The sequence below is a fragment of the Aedes aegypti genome, chromosome 2 (assembly GCF_002204515.2).
Source record: "Aedes aegypti strain LVP_AGWG chromosome 2, AaegL5.0 Primary Assembly, whole genome shotgun sequence".
Lineage (NCBI taxonomy): Eukaryota > Metazoa > Arthropoda > Insecta > Diptera > Culicidae > Aedes > Aedes aegypti.
In genome coordinates this window covers 187577316-187599215 of record NC_035108.1, presented here as the reverse complement: position 1 = coordinate 187599215, position 21900 = coordinate 187577316, and the positions used below count along the sequence as shown (strand labels likewise).

The 21900-nt window shown below is 35.8% G+C and overlaps 1 protein-coding gene across 16 annotated transcripts in view; it reads right to left on the bottom strand.

Annotated features, from left to right (window-relative positions):
• Nucleotides 1-21900, bottom strand: part of LOC5565278 (phosphatase and actin regulator 4) — a 557239-nt gene that overhangs the window by 358459 nt on the left and 176880 nt on the right. The window contains exons 2-3 of one of the 16 annotated variants that reach the window (XM_021843452.1): nt 11081-11381; nt 9108-9997 (exon numbers count right to left, since the gene is read on the bottom strand). The exons of 7 other annotated variants lie outside the window; for them this stretch is intronic. In XM_021843452.1, the coding sequence (XP_021699144.1) occupies nt 9108-9360 (253 nt within the window). In that variant the 5' untranslated portion in view covers nt 9361-9997; nt 11081-11381. 8 more of the 16 variants (XM_021843454.1, XM_021843457.1, XM_021843464.1 and 5 more) reach the window with 8 other exon arrangements.

The following is a 21900-nucleotide window of genomic DNA, read 5'->3' as shown; positions in this document are numbered from 1 at the left end:
ACAAATCACCACTTCCAACGACAATTGAATAAAATGCCAATTGATGAATCATGGAAGAAAAATACTCCGTACCGTGCGTAACCAAACATCTATATTTATGCAGCTATCCGAACAGGATGATGTAATTTTAACTGCTCACTTTGTTTTTGCTAAAACATGTATTTTCACAGCTGTTTGGATCCCATAGTCACTCAGGCAGAAAGTCAACAGGTTACCAACGAACCGGCTCATGAATTGGTAATGGATGATGGCGATGAGGACCGTTGGCTTCGAACGGTGGTGACCGAATTTCGTAGACGTGAGCATGCAGTAACCATTGATCTCACACGGGTAGGTCAGAGTGCGTGTTAGTCCAGTCGAGGTGATTTCATACGAAGATGAATGATTCGATCTGATCGACATCGGAATGCTTCACCAAACCATCACCTCCAACTTTGTTAGTGATACCGTGAAATGGAGTAACTTTGATAATTTTTTGAAAAATATTCTCATTATATCTGCATTCTGTCTTGAAGTTTTTTAGATCAAATTTGATTATCGTATTATCAATGATACCCCGTTTCACGGTACCTCAGAAGCGCAGGTGTGGGCGTTCCGAAAAACCGTTCGCCCGTTCGTTAATTGTGCTATTAAGATAAATTGTCGTCGTTTTGTTTTCCCGAGAGACTTCAGTGACCACGTACAAGTGGCAGATAGTAATTGAATGGACTTGGGGATGCGGTGGGAGTAGCTTCCAAATGGTGGCAGATGGGCATTTCGCGCGAAATGCTATTTTTGCAAAGTGCGGAATGAGACTCAATTAAGTTTGTCGTCGAACCGCCAGCCAAATTGAGCGTTATTGGTGTGGAATGCTGACGACGGCAGCGGATTCTATCGCTAGTCGGCAGCCCGGATGACAATGGATTTCGTTGGATGATTAATGAGACTTAAATATAAATGCTAAAGAGATGCCTTGAAGTAGTTTGATTTTGAAGATCGTAATGGAATTGAAAAATAGAGAACAGAATAAAAAGCAGATGAAGACTCAATTCAAGAACCAAAAACTGTTATTGGTGTATCTTTTTTCAATTAATAAATTCTCCAGGAAAATCGACACAATTTTCAACTCAATAAGATCCTCGACCGGAGGGATTCTTTTTTGAATAGCTGCGCGTTTAAGCCCTAAACATGCAAGATTTCTTTACTGTGGATTTTTGAACAAATCTTACTCCACAATTTGTGCGGTACTCCTAGTTTTTTCAGGGGTTCGGAAGATTATAGCCTAATGAATAAACAAAACACAACCAAAAAATTCCTTGAGAAATACTGCTTAGAAGATAATTTGATGAATCTTTTTCGTTAATAGATTACGTCATGGATTTGTCCAATAATTTCTGTGAAGATTTCTCGAATAATTTATCCAGAATTTCATCAGTTTATTTCTTCAAGAAGCAAACTCCAATTTCGTCCAGGCAACAATTCCAGATAAAATTGAAAAGAAGCTCAGGCAAAACTCATGGAACAATTCTTTAGAGATTTCAAGGAAAACCTGGAAGGATTTATTGAAAAAATATTGATGAAATCTCATGTGAAATTTTAAAAGCCTTACAAATTGATTGGAAGCATATTAAGATGAATTCCTAGAAAAAATGGTTTTCATATTCATGCAGGAATCTCTAGAACACACAAGGGTGGATTTTTTTTTATCAAAAAGCACATCTGAAGGTCCTGAAATGAATTGCTAGAGAAGTTTTGGTGTAATTCCATGATGAATCCCGAGACACACTCCATAAGTTATTACCGGTGAAATTTTTGAAGAGGCTTCTGACGTAATTATTAGTTAAATTCCTAAAGAAACTACTTGCAGGAATCCTTGGAAAGATTTCCGTAAGCATTCTCAATGCAATTTCTAGATTAATTTTTTGAGCAAATTTTGGAGGGATTAAGAGGGATATTTATGATGTAATGTATTCATGGTGAAATGTTTGTTGGATCATTCCTAGAAACATCCCTGCAGCAGATTCTGAAGGATTACCTTACCAATTCCTGAAAGGATTCATGGTCTTTTTACTAGAGAAAATTCAATATCGCTCTTGATCTTCTTGATCTTTCGAAGCATTTCCTGTAAGAATTCTTAGATAAACTGTGGGTATACTCTATAGAGGAATCTAGTTTTTTTTTTTTTTTTATCGAGAACTTCAGTGGAAATTCCTATAATAATTACTAGAAAAACATCTGCAAGACCTGTTGCCAAGGAGGAAGTTCTGGAAGATTTTCAGGATTTATTTTTTGATGAATTTGTAAGCGAAGTACTAGGGGAGATTGCAGCAAGCCGTGCGCACGAGCGGCTGCGTTTTGAATACTGTGTCACGTTTACCTCGTTCCGAGTTTATTGTTCAAGTACCGTAAATTCGGGTGTAATTGATCAGTAAGGTGAAATTGATCACCATGTCACGCGATTTTATTTCTTACTAATAGTACACCAAGCTCATCGCAACCTATAGTAAATGAACGTTGTTTGTCTTAAATAATGTCTTATTGTGTATAGTGAAGTTTTTTGTGCAACAGAATGTTTATTTCTATGAAAATAATGTAAAATTCTAGAATCAAGTTTAGTGTGAAATTGATCATCATCTATAAACTTCTAGTTCTAAACAAGGATTTGGACATGGTGTAAACCTGAAAGTTTGTGAGGATGCTAACAATATATCTCCAAAACAGATTTTACTATCAAAACTCTTACCAATTCGCTCGTTTTGTTGAAAAATTCAATTTTCTACAACAAAGTAGGGAAATCCTTTGGAAATTGCCTACATTTAGGCGTTTTTCGCGGTATTCTTGAAATTTATATATTGATTATTTCCATAAATATTGTTTCGTTAAGAATTTGGCAAGCATATTTGGATTCAGGAGGCCCAAATTAAGGATGTAAAGTTGATTTCGAAACTAACAATAATAACAATGATAAGTGATCAATTTCACCCCGAAATGGGATTCCCCGATTTTTAAATTTAGACCAGATTTTTGGCACTAACATCACATTTGTTTAAAAACTTCGGTGCATGAGCCAATAAGGTTCACCGTCGTACTTGTTTTCCTGCATTTAGTTGTATGATATTGATAATATTTTAGAAAGCATACGAAGAAAACAGTGAAAAATGATCAATTTAACCCGAAATTACGGTATGTTCTTTTTTTCGATTCGGCTGGTGGAAATTAGATTCGGCGGATGGTGCTATGCCACGTGCAAATGTTCTGAAGAAAAATGTTTTTAGAAATGATGTTTTTTTATCATAGATTTTATCTGAAGATGATACGCGAAGTTCTTTTTACTTCTATTCGATTTGCGCGAGAATGCTCTGTGATGGCTCCAGCAGTTGAATTCGTTTTACGCGACTCGTTTTTTTATCTCCTGTGTGTGTTAAACGTGTTGATTCAAAATTGAATGTGGTTCGTGGATGCTCGGTCCGGAATGGATTATGAACTGCAGTTTTTTTGATGATTGTTTTGTACGTTATGTGCATTTTGATAGGCAGTGCTAAGCTACGGCTCACGCTATTGTTCATTATTAGGATTGCAAAGGAGTTTCACAAAAGCAATTTGGTGATTTTCCTGATCAGTAACGCATGATCGCAATGAACAAATATTAACCATTTGTCAGCCAGAACTTCTACCGAACGTATCCAATGACGCTACCCTTTCCATCAACATTCCACAACATCCTGTAACACCTATGAGAGCTCGTAGAGTTCTCTGCATCTTTCATAAGTAGGTATTCAATCAATCATCCTTTCCCATTCCCCAGCTTTCGCAAGGACGTGGCCAGGCTCTCGACTATTGGAGGATGCGTCAATCTTGTCTAAGAGTTAGAGGTTAGTCCCAACTTTCTGACTTTGGTAACGGACGGGAAGGAGGCAACCCTACAATCGTCTAGGACTGTACCACCTACGAATTTGTACGAAATGCTTAATGCTTATTTGTAAGCGAAATACTGGTTAACTTATGCGGGAACTGAAGGTACTGCTGTAAGATTTCCTATATAATGCTTCTGAGTGATTTGTGAGGAAATTCATAGAGAATTGTTTTGTGTACCGTGTAACTTTGGTAGTTTTTTTGGACGAAAATCTTCAAGATCTCAAATTTATTTTTTAACAAGTAGGGAGCCAGATCCTATTCTTGGCATTTTCGATTCACTTCGGCAGTGTTTTTTTTTTGAAAATTACTGAGCTCATATTTTGCCACAATATGCGGCGTATTGAAGTGCTTCTTATTGCAAAGTTTCAGACGATTCGGTCAAGAAAACCCCCCGATGCCAAAGTTAATCTTGGAAGTGCCCAAGTATCTCTGCACCCTACCGGTATCTTGGTTGTCGATTGCAGATGAAAGATTTTTCATTTAATCGAAAGTCGATCCTTGGTCTTGGAGTAACTTTGATAGTGGGTTTGTGAACACATGGGAATCCACAAACAATCTTCTATTTAACATCACTGCAGTAGGAACTGGATTGGGGAAATTTTCGTATCACTGAATTATAGCCCAATATTCTCTCAGAATCCTGGAAATAAATTTTACCAAAAATAGGGACATAGCATCCTTGGCAGAATTTAAAAAAGGCTTTTCACAAAATCTTGAACAAGATTTTTTAAGAATTCTGGACACAACTTTTATGGATAACAATGGCAAGATTCTTACAGAATTTTCACAAATAGAATTCTAGCCAGAATTTTCAACAAATTCATTACGTATTTTTTTAAATCCTGGGCAATGTTACAATAAAACGCTATGTAAGATTCGGCAGAACCTTTAGCGAATTGATGATAAAATTTTGAGCAGGTTTCTTTCGAAATATTTTTTAGCATTCTCAAAGTTTTCAAGGTTACATTTCGAAATGATTATTGAGAGAGATTTGGAAGGAATCCTAGGCACGATTCTTTTAAAATTCTGGATCAGGTTTTTAGTACATTTATGGTCATTCTAATAATACTAGGTCAGATTTTGACAGAAATCAGAGTATGTTTTTTTTTATAAAATCCTACCCTGAAAGCCACCGAAATGGGAAAAGCAAGAAAAAGACGGGAGTTTTAATCTATTGGGGAAAAGACGAAAAAACTGGGAATTTGAAATGGTCACCGGGAAAATAATGTTGAACGAACATCTACAAGCTTTAAATCTACACACTACCAGAAATAAGTTGAAGAAAGTTGTTACGGCTGATGATATTGCCATTAAGCATTTGAATTTTAATTATCGATCAATGATTTAATTTAATTTAGAAATAGTCTATTTTTCTACACTATACTTCTCAGAAACTTTTCTCATTGGTTAGCAATATTTGGAAACATTTCATGAAGATTTTCTCTTACTATCAGGGAATTTTTCTCTAATTTTTTGGCTCGAAGTTTTGAATCAGAGTTTCAAAACTTCTTGCAAAGAAGGATCAAGCTCTGAAAAATATTGGATTTAAAATTTTCTTTAGTTACTGAAAAAAAATTAATTAATCCGAAAATAATCATTTATTGATTAAAGTTTTTAATGTGGCTTCTGTTATCTATTTCTTTGTGGATTATTCGATACAATAAGTAAGGTGAGATACATATGTACTTAAACATATGTTTCAACCTTATCTATCTTAAACTTATTTGCGAAAGATTAGGAATTGAAATTATTTCAATTGGGGTACACAAAAGGGGCATATTGTTAATTAATATAACTTTGCTAGCTTTTAAAACAAACTCCTGTCGAAGTGAATCGAAAGTGCCAAGAATACAAACCGCCCTATTAGCATAATTGAAGAGGTTAGGATCAAAAGGTTGTAAGTGACAGAAACCAAGTTTTAGAATATCGACTTCAAAGCTTTTTTCGGCAATTTTTCATTCTTCTATGCTGCGGTTCTACGCATACCACTGTCCATATGGTGTACATAAAACATGGGACAAGTAGGCGTAGAACAACAGTACGAATTATATTATTTTTCCTATTGAACGAAAATAGTAGTTTTTTTATTATATTAATCTAAAAAATCGACAAACTAACAGATCGACAAAAACCTCTTTGCGTTTGGGCCGCTCAATTGAAACCGGAAAATTTTCGAAAATTATAATTACAAAATGGTATTTAATGCCCACCAGTTATTCTTATAGGATCCAAATTTTTTGGGGTAGATTCTTCAAAATATTATGGACAAGATTATCATATAATTTTGAAAGGGATCCTCACAATCAGTGATGCATTTCTAACTGAACGCGAACTAATTTTGCACGAGAACCTAGTAAGCATTGAACTCTCGTGCAAGATTCTGCACCTGCTCTTCAAAATGCACAATGAAGTTGAAAACCAGAAAAAAAAACTACATAAGAACATATTGAATTCATATCATCATTACATCATCATTACAAATATATGGAACCATTACAAAAATATGGAACCATTAATGTTTCCTAACATCTTTGCAAAACTTCCGCATTGAAATACATATGTCGTGTATCTGCCATGACGACAGTTTTCCTTGCACGTTCAATTTTTAGCTCGCACGGGTTCGAATTTTTGAGCTTCTCATTGTTCAAGCCTACTTGATACCTCGTTCAAAAGTTTGAACTGGAACGCAAACTGAACGCGTTCAAATGCAACACTGCACACAATATCCAGCAAGATACCTAGCAGCAATTGTCTGTTTGTTTTTATTTCTTCAAATGAAATTTACTTCACTCACTGATTTTTGTCAGATTATATGAACTTTATTTACTGACTTTTGTCAGAATTCATGCGAATATATGTGCAGTTAAAAATGTGGCGACACAACATTGTTTCTGCGATTTGGCCCGCGCCTAAAAAAAAAAAGTTGGGCAAGCCTGCGGCTATTTGTCACTTACACGGACGACGAAGCCTCAAAATCAGTTGGAACGATAAATTTATTCAAAACTTTTGGCACTTACAGGAATGTATGAGCTTCTAAATTCATGTGAAATGTTATGAAATACTTTTAGAATCTATCGTTTGATTTGTAGTACTGAAAACACCGGAGCAAATCCTAAAAATCTTGCGATTGTACGTACACAATTTTAAGTGTATTGCGATGACTATCACATCAGTGATTGGTGGTATTAGGGGAAATATCGACTAAGATGGAGCTCTGGAATGCGGTCAGCGTTAACCTGACCTGCTTTTCAAATGACCTAAACAAAAGATACAATGATATTGTAGAAGCATATCCAATTTTTTAAGATATTCAAAAATGTTGCCAAAATCGGGGGGTGCCAAAAATGGGGCATGCCAAAAACGGAATCTCACTGTACAAACAAGTGTATTTCGCGCAAAATTGATAGAATTCCTTAGAGAAACTATCTGTTGCATATCTCTAGGCGTTCAGCGTCACATGGAAATTTCAGACTTTGATTACAAAAATGCCCTAAAATTGTAAATTTCGCTTTTCGCTAAGAGATTTGAAACCATATTCAAATTTTTCTTCAACTAAGCTATCAAGGATAAGTTACGAATTCTTTAAAACTTTAATTTTAAGAACAGGTTGTTTGAAATCGTTTAAAAAATGTTAAAATCTGATCAATTTTTGATTATTTGAATAACTCTTACATAAAGTGTCAATACTCTTTAATTTTGCATTAATTTTGCTTAACTGATTAACAGAATTTATTTTATTTCATTAAGTATGTGGCGGGCCCCCAATATTAAAGTTACCCGCATTATCAAAGATATCCATTTTTATGGTACTTCAAAATAACCCTTAGAGCCACTCTTGAAAGACGTCCTGAAAGAATTCTTAGAAAGAATACTTCATAAGTTCCTGGAAAAATCCTGGCAAGACTTCTAAAGTAATTCTAGGTCAGGGTTTACTCGCAGAATTTCCCAGGAGTAATCTCTTAGAGAAATTTCTGGATATTTAAAAGAGAAGCCCTTGAAACAATCTCTCGGTACATTCTCGGAGGAATTCTTGGAGCAACCACTGAAAAATGGTCTACAGAAATCTCTGGCAGAACTTCAGATTGCAAAAAAAACATCTTCGAAAAAGTAGTCAAAGAAAAACCACTGAAGAAGCTTTTAGAATTCCTACGAATGCCCAGTAGGAGGGTAAATTTTTAAATTAGCGGTATCTTCTGTATTTTTTGGCTACATTCTTAAATCTTGAAGGAATCTCTAGGTATAGGTTTTGGTCGCGAAGTGACCACATAAATGGGGCATCAATTCAAATATGGCTGAATGGGGTTCTAAATTAAAAAGAAATGGGTACTCTACAGCTGTGAGCTGCCGTGAACATTTGTGTAATATCACGATGATTTAGGCTTATTCAATAAGTGGTAACAGCTCTGGATACTTCGATTTTGTAATGTGATCAAGTTATTATAAATAAATAATTGTTTATAAAGATCAGCGCTGAAATTCTAAAAATTCTAATTTTGTCACAGTTCTGGACAACATATCCCATCAAGCTTCATTTACTTAGTAGTCTTAATAGCTTAAATATCACTATAAGTGTACAAAAAGCCAAAAGAATTTCCTAGATAATCACTGATTCAAGTTTCAAGGATTTACCAAGTTAATTATGAATCAACTTGCTGTGCACCTGGAGAAATATTATATTTACAAATTTTTAGAATAACTGCAGTATTCGAATATGAGTCCCGTCTTTGCTGGATTGCTTATTGATACCTGACAGTAATGAGATTGTTGACACTAGAAGAGTATATTAGGGTGTGGCTTATTTTTCGTAGGTTCTCAAAACCAAAAATTCGTGTGCTCTTCTGAATTTAAATCACATAAAAAGATAAACCTTAAAGTTTGAGACACACGAATTGTTGGTTTTGAGAACTCTCGAAAAATAAGCCGCACCTTAGTGTATATCTTTCATGTTAGCTTCCAAGTAGATGAGAGGACATTTTCATTGACGGTGATAGGAGCAACACCTAAGGAATTTTGTTCCAAGAAACCGGAGGAAATAGAGACGACACCAGTGCGTGAAAAATATATCCTATGCATCTAACAAATCTTTAGGTGTATCCGTATATTAAAAACAAAACGCATGTCGCGCCAATAAGACTCGTACGCCTACAACAAGCCAATATTTAAAACCCATCCCCATTGCTCCGTGTTCCACGTGTTCAAAAACACACACTCACCAATCACAGTGCTGGCGGCCACCTCCTTGGCCACGTGGGCTGCCGCCGGACTGACGTGCAGGATGTCCGACAGCGACAGGGACGATGCAATCAGCTGCCGCTTCTCCTCAAAGTTGAGCAAATCCATCGAGCTGCTCCGCTGTGGCGTCACCGTGATTGTCACCGATTTCTGCATCGTTAACACACTCTGGTGGTTGTATTCCGGCGGTGGGGCCTGATGCTGCTTCATCAGATCTCTCCCATTGAGGGACATTTTTCTTCTTCTTCTCCTACGCTTACACTATATTACGGTGTTATTACGATGTATACTGCGTTATTGGTTGTCTACAGTTCAACTCTTCTGCAAGAGTCTTGCCTTCCGTTCCTTCCGGAGGCACTCCGATGACGATGACTCAAAATGGGTCCAATAAGCTTCATACATGTGGGTGTGTGGCCTTAACTAGTTGTACATCTATAGCTAGACACATATCGGAAAAATGGTAATAGCTGCAGATGATGCGACGACAGCAACGGAAGAGCACATCGACGACAACGTAGACTACGGAATAATTCTGGTGGGCGGTGGGCGTGGAAGCTTTTCCGGCTGCTGCTGCAGCTGCTTGTTGTCCGCTCAATTCAACTAGACATTTATCAACCAGCCAACGAATAAGCACACATCACTGCACCTTAATTGCATTTATGTAAATTTATTCACTTTTTTATTCACCTATCTTCTATCTCTTCATTCACTTCCACTTTTATTTGCCTTTCATGTGCCACTCAGCTGCTGCCGTCGATGCGGGTTTTTACACTCTTCTTATTTTCTTGCCCATATTGGTACTCAACAAAACACTCACTCTTCAGTGGCAATTTACGGCTAATACATATCGATGGAAAATTCAATATCGAATCTGGAAGCGACGAATTCCATGTGAAATCGGTCAGTCATCGAGCTCGACCCTCTACGATTTGGATTAAATTCCGCATATTTTTTGGTATAGGACAATAAATGTTTTCCCATAGAAAATTCGATGATTTTGACTTAAGAGTAAGTTCTGAAAAAAGACCTAAGAGTTTTTGCATACAATTTATTTTTAAAAAAAATAGTTTCAAAACTTTTGGTTCAGACTACGTAAAAATACACACTGAAAAATAAAAACAAAAATCCCATTTTAATTTTTTTAACAGTATAATTGTTGTGATATTTGTTTTCCAAGTTGCCCAAATCATAACCAATAACCAATAATATGTAGTTTCAAAGCTAGAATTTTTCAAATAAACCGCTTGCGAGAACTCATAGACCCTTCTCAGAAGTTATTCTTGAGTCAAAATAGTCGCTTTACACATGGAACACACTTCTTATCTTCTTCTTTCTGGCGTTACGTCCCCACTGGGACAGAGCCTGCTTCTCAGCTTAGTGTTCTTATGAGCACTTCCACAGTTATTCACTGAGAGCTTACTATGCCAATGACCATTTTTGCATGTGTATATCGTGTGGCAGGTACGAAGATACTCTATGCCCTGGGAAGTCGAGAAAATTTCCAACCCGAAAAGATCCTCGACCGGTGGGATTCGAACCCACGACCCTCAGCTTGGTCATGCTGAATAGCGGTGCGTTTACCGCTACGGCTATCTGGGCCCCCATAGAACACACTTCTTATATTACATCGAAAACATGAGTAAAATTTGATCTGAATCGAAGATTAACGAGCACGATTTCTAATAATTTCGACTCATTCTGGATGGAATTCGTCAGCACTTTCCAGTCCTCTCTTCCCCTCTGCTAAGCTATAAAAAAGAAATAACCACGTCGTAAAAAACCTTCACATGAATTTCATTTTTGCGTCGCTAAATGGCTTTCCGTAGAACCATTGCGAAAAACACACACGCGTGGTACAGTTTTAGCACTATAGAACCACTTGCGATTTCATTCGAGTGGCGAAAATCCCCAATATCGTCGGTTCGGGCTTCACTTTTCCGCGCTTTTTCATTACCATGATGGGCGATGATGGAAGCAATCGAGTGGATGGAGGTGGCGAAGCTTTCCGGAGGAAACTTTTCCCAAACTAATTAGCCCAATGGAATAGGATACATCCTGAAGAGAAAAAAACTATCTCAGCGTCGGAAGCTCTTCACAAATACCACTTTGGGAGGCAGCTCGTCGTATCCAGTTAGTTTTGGGCTTCTGAACCTCAGGGTTAGTTGTCAAGCCTTGGAGCTGCTTAACGGTTCACTTGGACTCGTTTCGCACCACTTGGGTGCTGGCGTTGCTGATCGATTTGTGAGGTCGAGTTTCTGCAAAGAGGAAATAGAAATAGGGAAAAATGAGTGAGTATGTTTTGGTAATTAATAGGTGAGAAATTGAAGCACAAGCTGGCAGAGGGCGGCGCTAGTGTAATTTGCGAGTTTGCTTTAAAGAGGTGCGGCCAATTTAGCAAAACGAAATATTTGCTCTAATGAGTAGGTAAGCTTTATGTTATATTTTAACGACAAGAGTTTATAAATAATAAAGTTTATTTTGCAATGCGCATCGTACCTTCGTGCTGTGCGTACAGAAATTTTCTCTGCTCATGGAAGTTTTTGAAATTACCTACAGCAATAAAACAATACTCAGTACTACAAATACAGTACTTTCAGTGATAAAATAAAAAAATAGTTTTCAGTGCTACTAACTTTTCAGTACTATTTTTACAACTATTGATCCTGGTCGCAATTCACGATCCTGGTTTGCCTTTCCATGCCTTCGATTATTCGTTAGAACCGTTAGTGAAAGCTAGCGGTGGTAATCCTTCTTGCATACCGTCTTGGGAAAAAAACCTTTAGGAGGACACGTATTCTTTAGTTTATTCACTAAATATGGTTGCAACCACGAACAAAAGGAAGGGTGAATCTCAAAACTACTTTCCTTAAAACTGCCACTAAACGTGGCAAAAATGGAACGCGCGATTTCTTTCAATGGTGAAATGGATAATGTTAATAATTGCATCGATATGAGCAATCAGTTCGATACTTCCGAACATTTTCCGAACATTAAATCGAAGCAACTTCTAGCCCAGGCTCTTTGATTCAAGTGAGGAAATAAACATGGTCAGTTTTCCTGAATTTGGAGTATTTAGGCAGGTGATCTTGAACTCCATTAGGGGAATCAAGGGTTCCTTCCAAATCGCCAAGAAAAAAAGACTGTCACGTTTTGCCGGAAACTCGCGAACTTCGTATCAAACATCTTGAAGATAAGAAGCACATTGTTTACTTATGACGACAAAACTGAACGTTTGTTCAAAGTTGTCTTGAAAGGTCTCGCAAGTGACTATAAATCACCTGAAGAGATCGAAAATGGAATAAATGATTACCTTGATTTTTTCCCAGTCTAAGTAATCATTATGAAAAAGAGAACCCAATCTGGCATTGTTCGGAAAGGGCTTTTTCAAGAATATTATTTATTTCACTTTAACAAAAAAGATCTAAATAATATTAAAGCTTTAGAAAAACCTAGACTTATGTTCGATGTCCGTGTGACATGGGAACATTTCCAGAAACCTGGAGGAAATTACTAGAACCCCACTCAGTGCCGTCGGTGCCAAAAGTGGGGTCATTGCCGCATGGATGCTAAATACATGATTTGCGGAGGTTCTGCTCACGCCAAGGACGTCTGTCCAGTGAAGGAAGATACCGATAAGTGTATATGCGCCAATTGCAAGGGCAATTATGAGTCCAATTTTTGGGCTTGCCCTTCGCGTAGGCGAGTCGTCGAGGCTCGTGCCAGGCAGATGAACGGTAATGTCCGTTACGATAACGGTCGTTTCCGGAATTTCCCTGGTAGAGTATCGAACAATGCTCATTTTTCATTTAACGATCGCTTGATTAAGAATCATACCCATCAGGAAGATTATAATCATACCCTTTCACAAACTAATTTTAATCCGGGTAGCCTTTCGAATCTTTTAATTTTGAATGTATCTACCCAAGGAAAATCCTTTGTCGATATCGTATCAGGTAATTTGAACTCCTCCCCTTTTCATGCTACGAGTACCTGTTCTAATTGTTTCAAATCAAAGGATAAAAACCCTGCCGCCACAGGAAACTTCTACTCCGCCTCTTCGTCTACCAAAAATTCTAACGAAAAACATCAGATAATGTACCCACTTCAAGTCTCCATCTGATTTAATTTTTCTTACTGAACAATTGAATCAAATGATTGATGCAATGTTTAAAGCCTCCACTATGACTGAAACAGCCCAAGTTGGTGTAAAATTAAGTAATCAAATTGTTATTGGATTACGTTTTTCTAATGGATCCAATGAATAATAATTTAAATATTTTAAATTTAAATGCTCGTTCTTCGAATGGTAGAGGACGAGCTGTTTAATTTTCTTACAGCAAATAACGTGCATATAGCAGTTATTACTGAAACATATTTAAAACCTGGATCCAAACTTTAAAAAAATCCTAACTTTTTAGTTTATCGTAATGATCGACCTGATGGGGCATGTGGGTGAGTTGCAATCATGATTCATAGGCGTATAAAACATCAACTGTTTTCGTCATTTGAAACTAAAGTTTAGGTGTTTCTGTTGAAACACAGCTTGGTAAATATACTTTCATAGCTGCCTATTTGCCATTTCAATGCTCTGGACAGCAAGTGATTTTGCTCCAAACTGACTTGCGAAAATTGACTCGCAATAAGTCATTTTTTTTTGTTATTGGTGACTTTAATGCCGAACCTCATGAAATAATTCTCAAAGTAATTCCAACGGCAGAATTTTATTTGATTAGTGCTCTTCAGGATATTTCTCAATAATTGAGACTCAATTCAATACCCTGATAGCCCTACATATTTTCCCTCTTATAGAAACCCATCTACGATTGATTTGGTCTTAACCGACTCTAGTCATCTTTGTAGCCAACTGTTCACTTATGCTGATTTTGATTCTGATCATGTCCTTGTTTCATTTCAAATATCCCATGAAGCGATTCTGAATCCTATCAGCTCTACTTTCAATTATTTTCGAGCCGACTGGAATATATATGAAACATATATTGACTCTAATCTTGATGTTAACATTTCTTTACAAACAAAACTTGATATTGACAATGTTCTTCAAACTTTAACAAATTCAATTGTTGAACCCAGCGGCATTGCAATACCAAAATGTAAAATTTGAATCCGTGATTATAGACGATGATCTTAAACATTTGATCCGTATTAAAAACATGAGGAGAAGGCAATTTCAACGCACTCGCGATCCTGCTATGAAAATTATATGACAGGATCTTCAAGAACAAATTAAAAACCGATTTTCACATTTTTAAAATAAAATTTCTCTATTGGACCCTGGCTCTAAGCCCTTCTGGAAATTATGTAAAACTTAAAAAAAAAAAATCCAGAAGCCTCAAATTATTACTAACTAAGTACGAAAAAGCTCAAAATTTGCTATGCAGTTTGAATGTGCGCAAAATTTTAATTTAGATCTCAAGTGAAAAAGAATATCAAGTTACATAGGATTTCGAAAACATTTTTAATCAAGATAACGTTTTCGAAAATTTCTGGGAGACCAATTTGGAAGTGAGAACTATTATTAAAAAATCAAAAGTATGAAAGCCCCTGGCGATGATTGAATTTTTTACATCCTCATCAAGAAATTTCCAGAATGTTGCTTATCATTCTCAGTTAATATATTTAACAAATGTTTTCAGTTGGCATATTTTCCTGACAAATGGGAAAATGCTAAGGTTGTACCCATTTTTAAACCAGACAAAAATCCTGCAGAAGCTTCTAGCTATCGTCCAATCAGTTTGCTTTCTTCCTTCAGTAAACTTTTTAAAAAGGTTATTTTGAACAGAATGATAATCCACATCAACGAAAATTCAATTTTTGCCAATGAACAGTTCGGATTCCGCCATGGACATTCGACCACTCATCAACTTTTACGTGTAACCAATGTGATTCGTTCCAACATATCTGAAAGCTATTCTACTGGTCTTGCTCTTTTAGACATACAAAAAGCATTCGACAGTGTTTGACATGAAGGTTTGATTGTAAAATTTAAAAACTTCAATTTTGCAACATACATTGTTAGAATAATTCAAAGTTATCTGTCAAATCGTACACTTCAGGTTAATTATCAGAACTCCAGGTCTGAAAGACTTCCTGTAAGAGCTGGTGTTCCTCAAGGTAGCATTTTGGGACCAATATTATACAATATTTTCACATCACAAAATCTTTGTTTGCGAATGACACAGGCCTCTCCGCCAAAGGACGAAGCCTGCGTGTCATCTGTAGTACATTGCAAAAGAGTTTGGATATTTTTTCTTCATCTTTCTTGCAAAAATAAAAGATTTCTCCTAATGCTTCCAAAACTCAACTAATAATATTCCTACATAAACCAAAAAGCTGTTTGTTTGAACCCTTCAAGTAGACATGATGTCACGATAAGAGGCGGCATCCATTTATTACGTTACGCTAAAAATTGAAATTTTTGACCCCCTCCCGCCCTCCGTAACGCTTTTTGTATGGATTTTTTTTTAATTTTTGTATGAGCCGTAATGCTTGAGCCTACTCCCCCCTCCCCCTAGAGCGTTACGTAATTTGTGGACGGCGCCAGAGGGGTTTTCAATAAATTGGTCAGATGAAGTTAAGTATCTAGGGCTCATGCTAGATAATAATTTAATTTTCAAAAATCACAATGAAGACACTCAAGTCAAATGTAACAAATATATAAAATGTATGTATCCCCTTATTAATAGAAAATCAAAACTTTGTCTTAAGAACAAGCTTTTGATATTCAAACAATTTTTAGGGGAGCCATGTTGTATGCTGTACCCACTGCCGTATTTGGGCCCGGGTCAGATCTCTTGAAGGGGGCCCTAGGTAAAAAATGAGCGGGAAACGCTAAGCATAGGAAAATTTAGTACCAATTATAAAAATTAATATCTAAAAAACTCAAAAATAAATAATGTTACTCGAATTTGACTTTGTCCACACCACTTCGTGTATATTGTATAGAATAAATCATCTATATAACAAACTTGAAAAATCTTACATAATAGATTATGAGATTGAATTTTGACTGAATCGTTCTCAATCAAATCCAAAATTAAAAATGTTCCAGTTAAAATCAAGACTATTTGATTCTTCGAAACTTGAATAGCAATAGCATAAATAATATTGATTTCTTTTTTTTCAATTTTGCTGCAGATATTTCCATTTCTTGGACGTTAAAGTCGTTATTGAAGCAATAAGCAAATGAACTATTTTATTTTATTGTGTAGATTTTCCGATTTCTTTCCCTTCTCGTTAGAAAAAAATATCCTATCGCGACTGGATAGAACAATATGCTTTTAAACACTCAATTAGATTTTTGTAATGATAAAGGATCAAACGATTGTCTTGCTTTGCTTCAATCAGATATTCAACTAGTTTCAGGATGATAGTGTCGTCTAATAACACAGAACACCTAGAAATAAGAAATGAATGTAATGTTTGGAATGATACTAATAAAGAAATTAAAAATAGAAAGATATTCAACTAGTTTTTGCGGACAAGGAGCAATTGCTTCCAGAAATGCACATTAGTTTCACTCTCGGTCAACTAACAAGCTTCAGAACCAGCTATATGAGCCTTCTTCAAGACTGATGTCTTTATAATTTAAATGTACCAAATATTGACAACAATTTGGAACAACTATAGAAGCTTTGACAACTTATAGATGATGCAATAGTCTCTGTTATTTACCCTTCATCGAAAATCTGGCAGACCATAGTTATATTGTCTTGGTAATCTATCCACCTGGGCTAGTTATTCAGGGATCTGGGTCAAAAGAATGATAAATTCTAAGCTCTTAGAAAAAATTGCAGTATATGAACAAATCCATGAAAATATTAATCATAAAAATTTGGTATGCATTGAAAAGAGTACAGAAGAATATGGAAATATTGAATTTCCGGTAGAATTTCAGATGTGTTTGATATAATAGTTGTTTTTAATATCCTGATTGTAAAATCAAGAATATGTATGAATTATCGAGTATCTCTTCGTCTTTTCAAGATCATATAACCACAAAGAGGACTGCAATTTGGCAGTATCTTTCTAGACAGCTGTGACAGTTTGCTGTTTTTTAACCCGAAAAGAGTTTTCATGTTTTTTGTATAACCTTAACGATTTTTCATCAGAAAATAGAACAAATTACATCGAAACTGAAAAATTCAAATAAAAATTGTAATGAACTTATAACTTTATAATAATGCATTGAATTGTGATTATTTTTTTTCCTTTTCGGGGGCCCCCTTGGCACCCCCCCCAAATCCAGGCCTGGCTGTACCAATATGGACTAGCTGTTGTAATAATAGAAAGCTCTGCAGAGAATTCAAAATAAAATTTTGAAAACTGATTCTGAAGCTTCCTCCCTGGTATAGTACCAATGAATTACATAGAATATCCAATGTTGAAACATTGGAACAAATGTCAAATAAAATAATTAATAATTTCAGGCAAAATCGTTACAATCTTCTATTGCCACGATTAATGCGTTATATGTTTAGGTTAAGTTAGGTTAAGTATATTCAAAGCGTTTTTTTTTTTCTTATAAGTAGGTGAAATCAACTCACCTGTAAAAAACCTGTAGTGTTGTTAACAAAATGTTAATTAAATCTTAAATTTGTTTTACCAAATTAGGATGATAGTGTTGTCTAATAACACAGAACACCTAGATATTAGAAATGAATGTAATGTTTGGAATGATACAAATAAAGATATTAAAAAAATGATTCAAAAGAAAATTTTGAAAATCATTCTGAACCTTCCTGCCTGGTATAGTACTTTACACAGAATATTCAATGTTGAAACAATGGATTAATTGTCGAGTAAGATTGGTAATAATTTTAGACAAAAATCATTGCAATATTCTATTGCCACGATTAATGCGTTATTTAGTTTTTTAGATTAGGTTAGGTTGAGTAATATTGATTATTTTAACACCTAGTCGGTTTTTTTTATTATGTATCTAACAATACCGTAGGGTATTATGATTGTTTTATTCCTATCTGATCAAAAATAATACTTGAAATCTGTTTGGATCTTGTAAAAAAGGACTGTACTGCAAAATCGAAACTCAGTTGATATAAATTGGAGGTTTGATTAAAATTATAATCCCCAACCATCCAGGAACAACGATGTAACAGTAAACAAAACCTGTTGACTTCACTTACAATTCAACGTAGCGCGACACGTTTCATTCATTCCAAATTTCCCATTCATGACATCGACAATTGGGGCCAAGGGGCATGACGTTACCCAAATTTACGCTGACAATCGGTAGTGTAAAGCTTGGTAGTGGTGGCAATACTACTAGCATTGCTGCTGCCCTTGAAATACATCGACTACTCGCCAGCATTCAGCATACAAACGATAAACTAGTTTTTTTTCTTTCAATGCTTCGACATGAATAATATCAGTTGGGCTTATTTCGGAAGCAAAAATCCCCAAAATCGATTAAATGTTATCGAGATCGGCACATTCAGGCGCAATTTGCTGTACGATTCTTTTGACGGCGCCCATTTCCCATCCAAAGCGCGCGCGAATCGGCGGAATATGAGGTAGGCCAAATTTTCGGTGTACATGACCTCAATTGAACCTAAATCTACCTACACGAGTCGCGAGTTCGCGCTCGCCTCTTTACCACCATCAGATGGATTGGGGTTTTGCTATTGGTGGAAGGTCAACTGCTACGATGGCGCGTTTTCATCGTATTGACGTACTGATGCTGCTTTGTTTGTAGTACGGTAACAGTTGTGGCCCCAAGCGGCATCTCGGGTCGTGTTTCATGTGATTGTTGCCATTTTTTTCGCTTTGGAGCATTTCCAGCTAAAAACTCAAATCGCAAAGACGCTACGTTTTTAAAATTGAACAAAACCTTGCGCATGATTTGCTAGCTATACGGTATAACTTTTTCCATCAACATTTTGACCAATATCTTAGACTACGTTTTGATAAGAACCTACCAAATAAAAGCATTTTTCAATGATTTGAAAATTAATAACTTAAAACGGTACATTTTTTAATATGATGTCTTCTAAGAAATTTCCGATCGAAAAAGTAAATTGTTGATATATTCAACATCAACATCAGATTCTAAGGACTGTTCATATTATAAAGTGGACACACCATCTAATATTGTACAATGTTGTTATAATAGAATATCCCCCAAAACAATTAAATTCCACACGAACAAGGAAAAACATGTAGAGCGGTCGATTTTTGGGGGGTTATCAAAATCAATATATGTTAGAAATTGGCTGGAAAATTCGACAAGCTATACTTTTATTTAAAAAAAAGCCTTTTTCTTCGAAAGCATCATCAATCAGAATTCAATTAATCAATTATTGAGTCCCGTCCCCCTCAGCACAATAGAAAAACAAATTCTATATTTTTAGAAGACCTTTCAAAGCACAATGACAATCATAAAATTTGGCAACACTGTTATAATAAATCAATTTTATTTTCCACCTATTATTTTTATAATGTTATTTTGAGATTACCAATTGAAATATTTTAAGAGAAACGTTTACAATTTGTAATAGTTCGATAAATATACGTACACGATTTAAAAAGTATGATAGTAAAATTGGGAGTATAATGAGTAAAATTTATACTTAAGACTGCGGTTAAAACTCACGATTTAGCTTTCATTTACACAAATATAATTCCATAAGAATTCCTAGCTAGTTTTATATACACTTTTTACTTTATTTTTTGCTGGGAGTGAAAGGATGGTGTATGAGCAAATTTGGCAATAAATGAATAAATTACTAAAGTGACCTAATTGTTGATTGAAATCATACTAAATTCAAATTTATTTGGTTTTTTTATGTGGTAAAATATGCTAAGATAAAAAAAACTGCAAAATAGAATTTTAAAATAAAGTACAGAACTCATTTATAACGAATGAAATATATCCCTAATGTTATCCAGCTTGTTTCAACACTGGTACGAATAGCCCATGGGAGGGCAGGGTTGTCTCAATTCAGTTTCTTCGAACATCACATTTAATTGGTATCAGAGGATGAAGAAGGTCACAGAGAACGTGTTTTTCATGGTCACAATAGAATATTTTGCCAGGGTCATAGTTTTGGGAGCATTTGCGTCTTATGGGTTTGATCGGCCTGTGTCTGTTGTTAATGTTTAATAAAAAATAAATACAGAGATCTTCTTCTTCTTTGCATTACGTCTTCACTGGGACGTATTTAATGAGCAATTCCACAGTTCTTTATTGAGAGCTTTCTTTGCCAAAGTAGCCATAATTGCATAGGTATATAAGAGTTTGTTCCTTCGGTTAGAGACAACTTAAACAAACACTTGCTCATATGTTTTGAGCCAAACTGCTTTTCATACTTATATGTTCAACCACGGCTCTCCAGAATGAGCCGTTTATTTTAAAATATGTTTAAGTCTCCAGCGTTTCAGATATTAATAGATTCTATTATTTGATATGCGCGAATGTTCAACGCTAGGCCTATTAAGAACCTCATCCCATCATTGGCGTTCTAAAAGCTTCCATCACAAAGATAATGAACTCGATGACTGCATGATAAAATTTGAAGGTATGTTTCCAATGCATCACTAGTAAGGAGAAAGTAACAAATAAAAAGCATGTTCAAAGCGAAAACCATCAGAGTCTAAACAGATTAAACAATACAAATGATGAACTTAATTTTTGTTGTTTTAACTTTCTATATAAAAAGTACCATCAAACATTGACGATTTTTGATCAACATATGACGATTTTCGCATATTTAGTGGGCCATACTGTATGAGCAACAATTTTTTTTCGGGGAAATGGATTATACGGAGAAACGAAGTATTCGGGTAACTTCCATTCGTTGAACTGGCGTTCAGGGAAACGACATTCAGGGAAAAGTAGCACAACCACAGCACAAAAATGTACGTTCCAAAACAGTTACGCAGTATGTGAATGGTCTCTTTAGAAACAATAAAAACGCAAAATAGCGTATTAGGGTTAGATAGATGACATGTACTTTCGGTAGCGTTGTTCTCTACGTATTTGGTGGTTAACTAAAACCTATTGGGAACTGAGATCCAAATTTGCACCAATACTTTTAGCATATAAGCGCGTCTTAATATTAATCTTACCAAGTTTTAGAAATTTTGGCCGACAAAAATCCTTAATGACAAAAAGATTCGACCGAAACTACGTAAGTTCCCCAATTACTCCGATTCGGGCTATCGCGCTGTTTTACTTTGTACAACAGTTGTGATTTATATGCTATAATTTTGTCTATATCTATCTATCTATCGACACCAAGCCAAAATGTATTCCTCAAGAATCTTCTTGGGAACAATGCTCGAAAGTGTTTGTTTACAGTATGGCTTTTTATAATGCGGTAAAATCAATAGATGTACACAGAAGTCGCATAATAATGAACGCACTATATACCGAGTAGACCACAATTTAAAGACACGGGGACACGTTAATGCTTCCAGTGAGCATTTTGCCCTTTGAAGGAAGCACCGCACTAGACAACGGACTAGCATGCAACGCCCAGTGGCACAGTCGGAAAACGTTCCTCACGAAACATTTTCCTGTCTGAAGTGGGAATCGAACCCACACTCCTTGACACGATGCGGCTAAATGCCTGGTGACACTAACCACACGGCTACGAAGCCCACACAATTTGAAAAAGGTATATCTCAAAAATCCAGAAAATTTCGAAACATGGGGTCTCCAGTAAAGTTGTTGTGGAGGTGAAGCGCTATCTGATAATACTGATTTAATTCGGAATTTGACCGCTCGGTGGCACT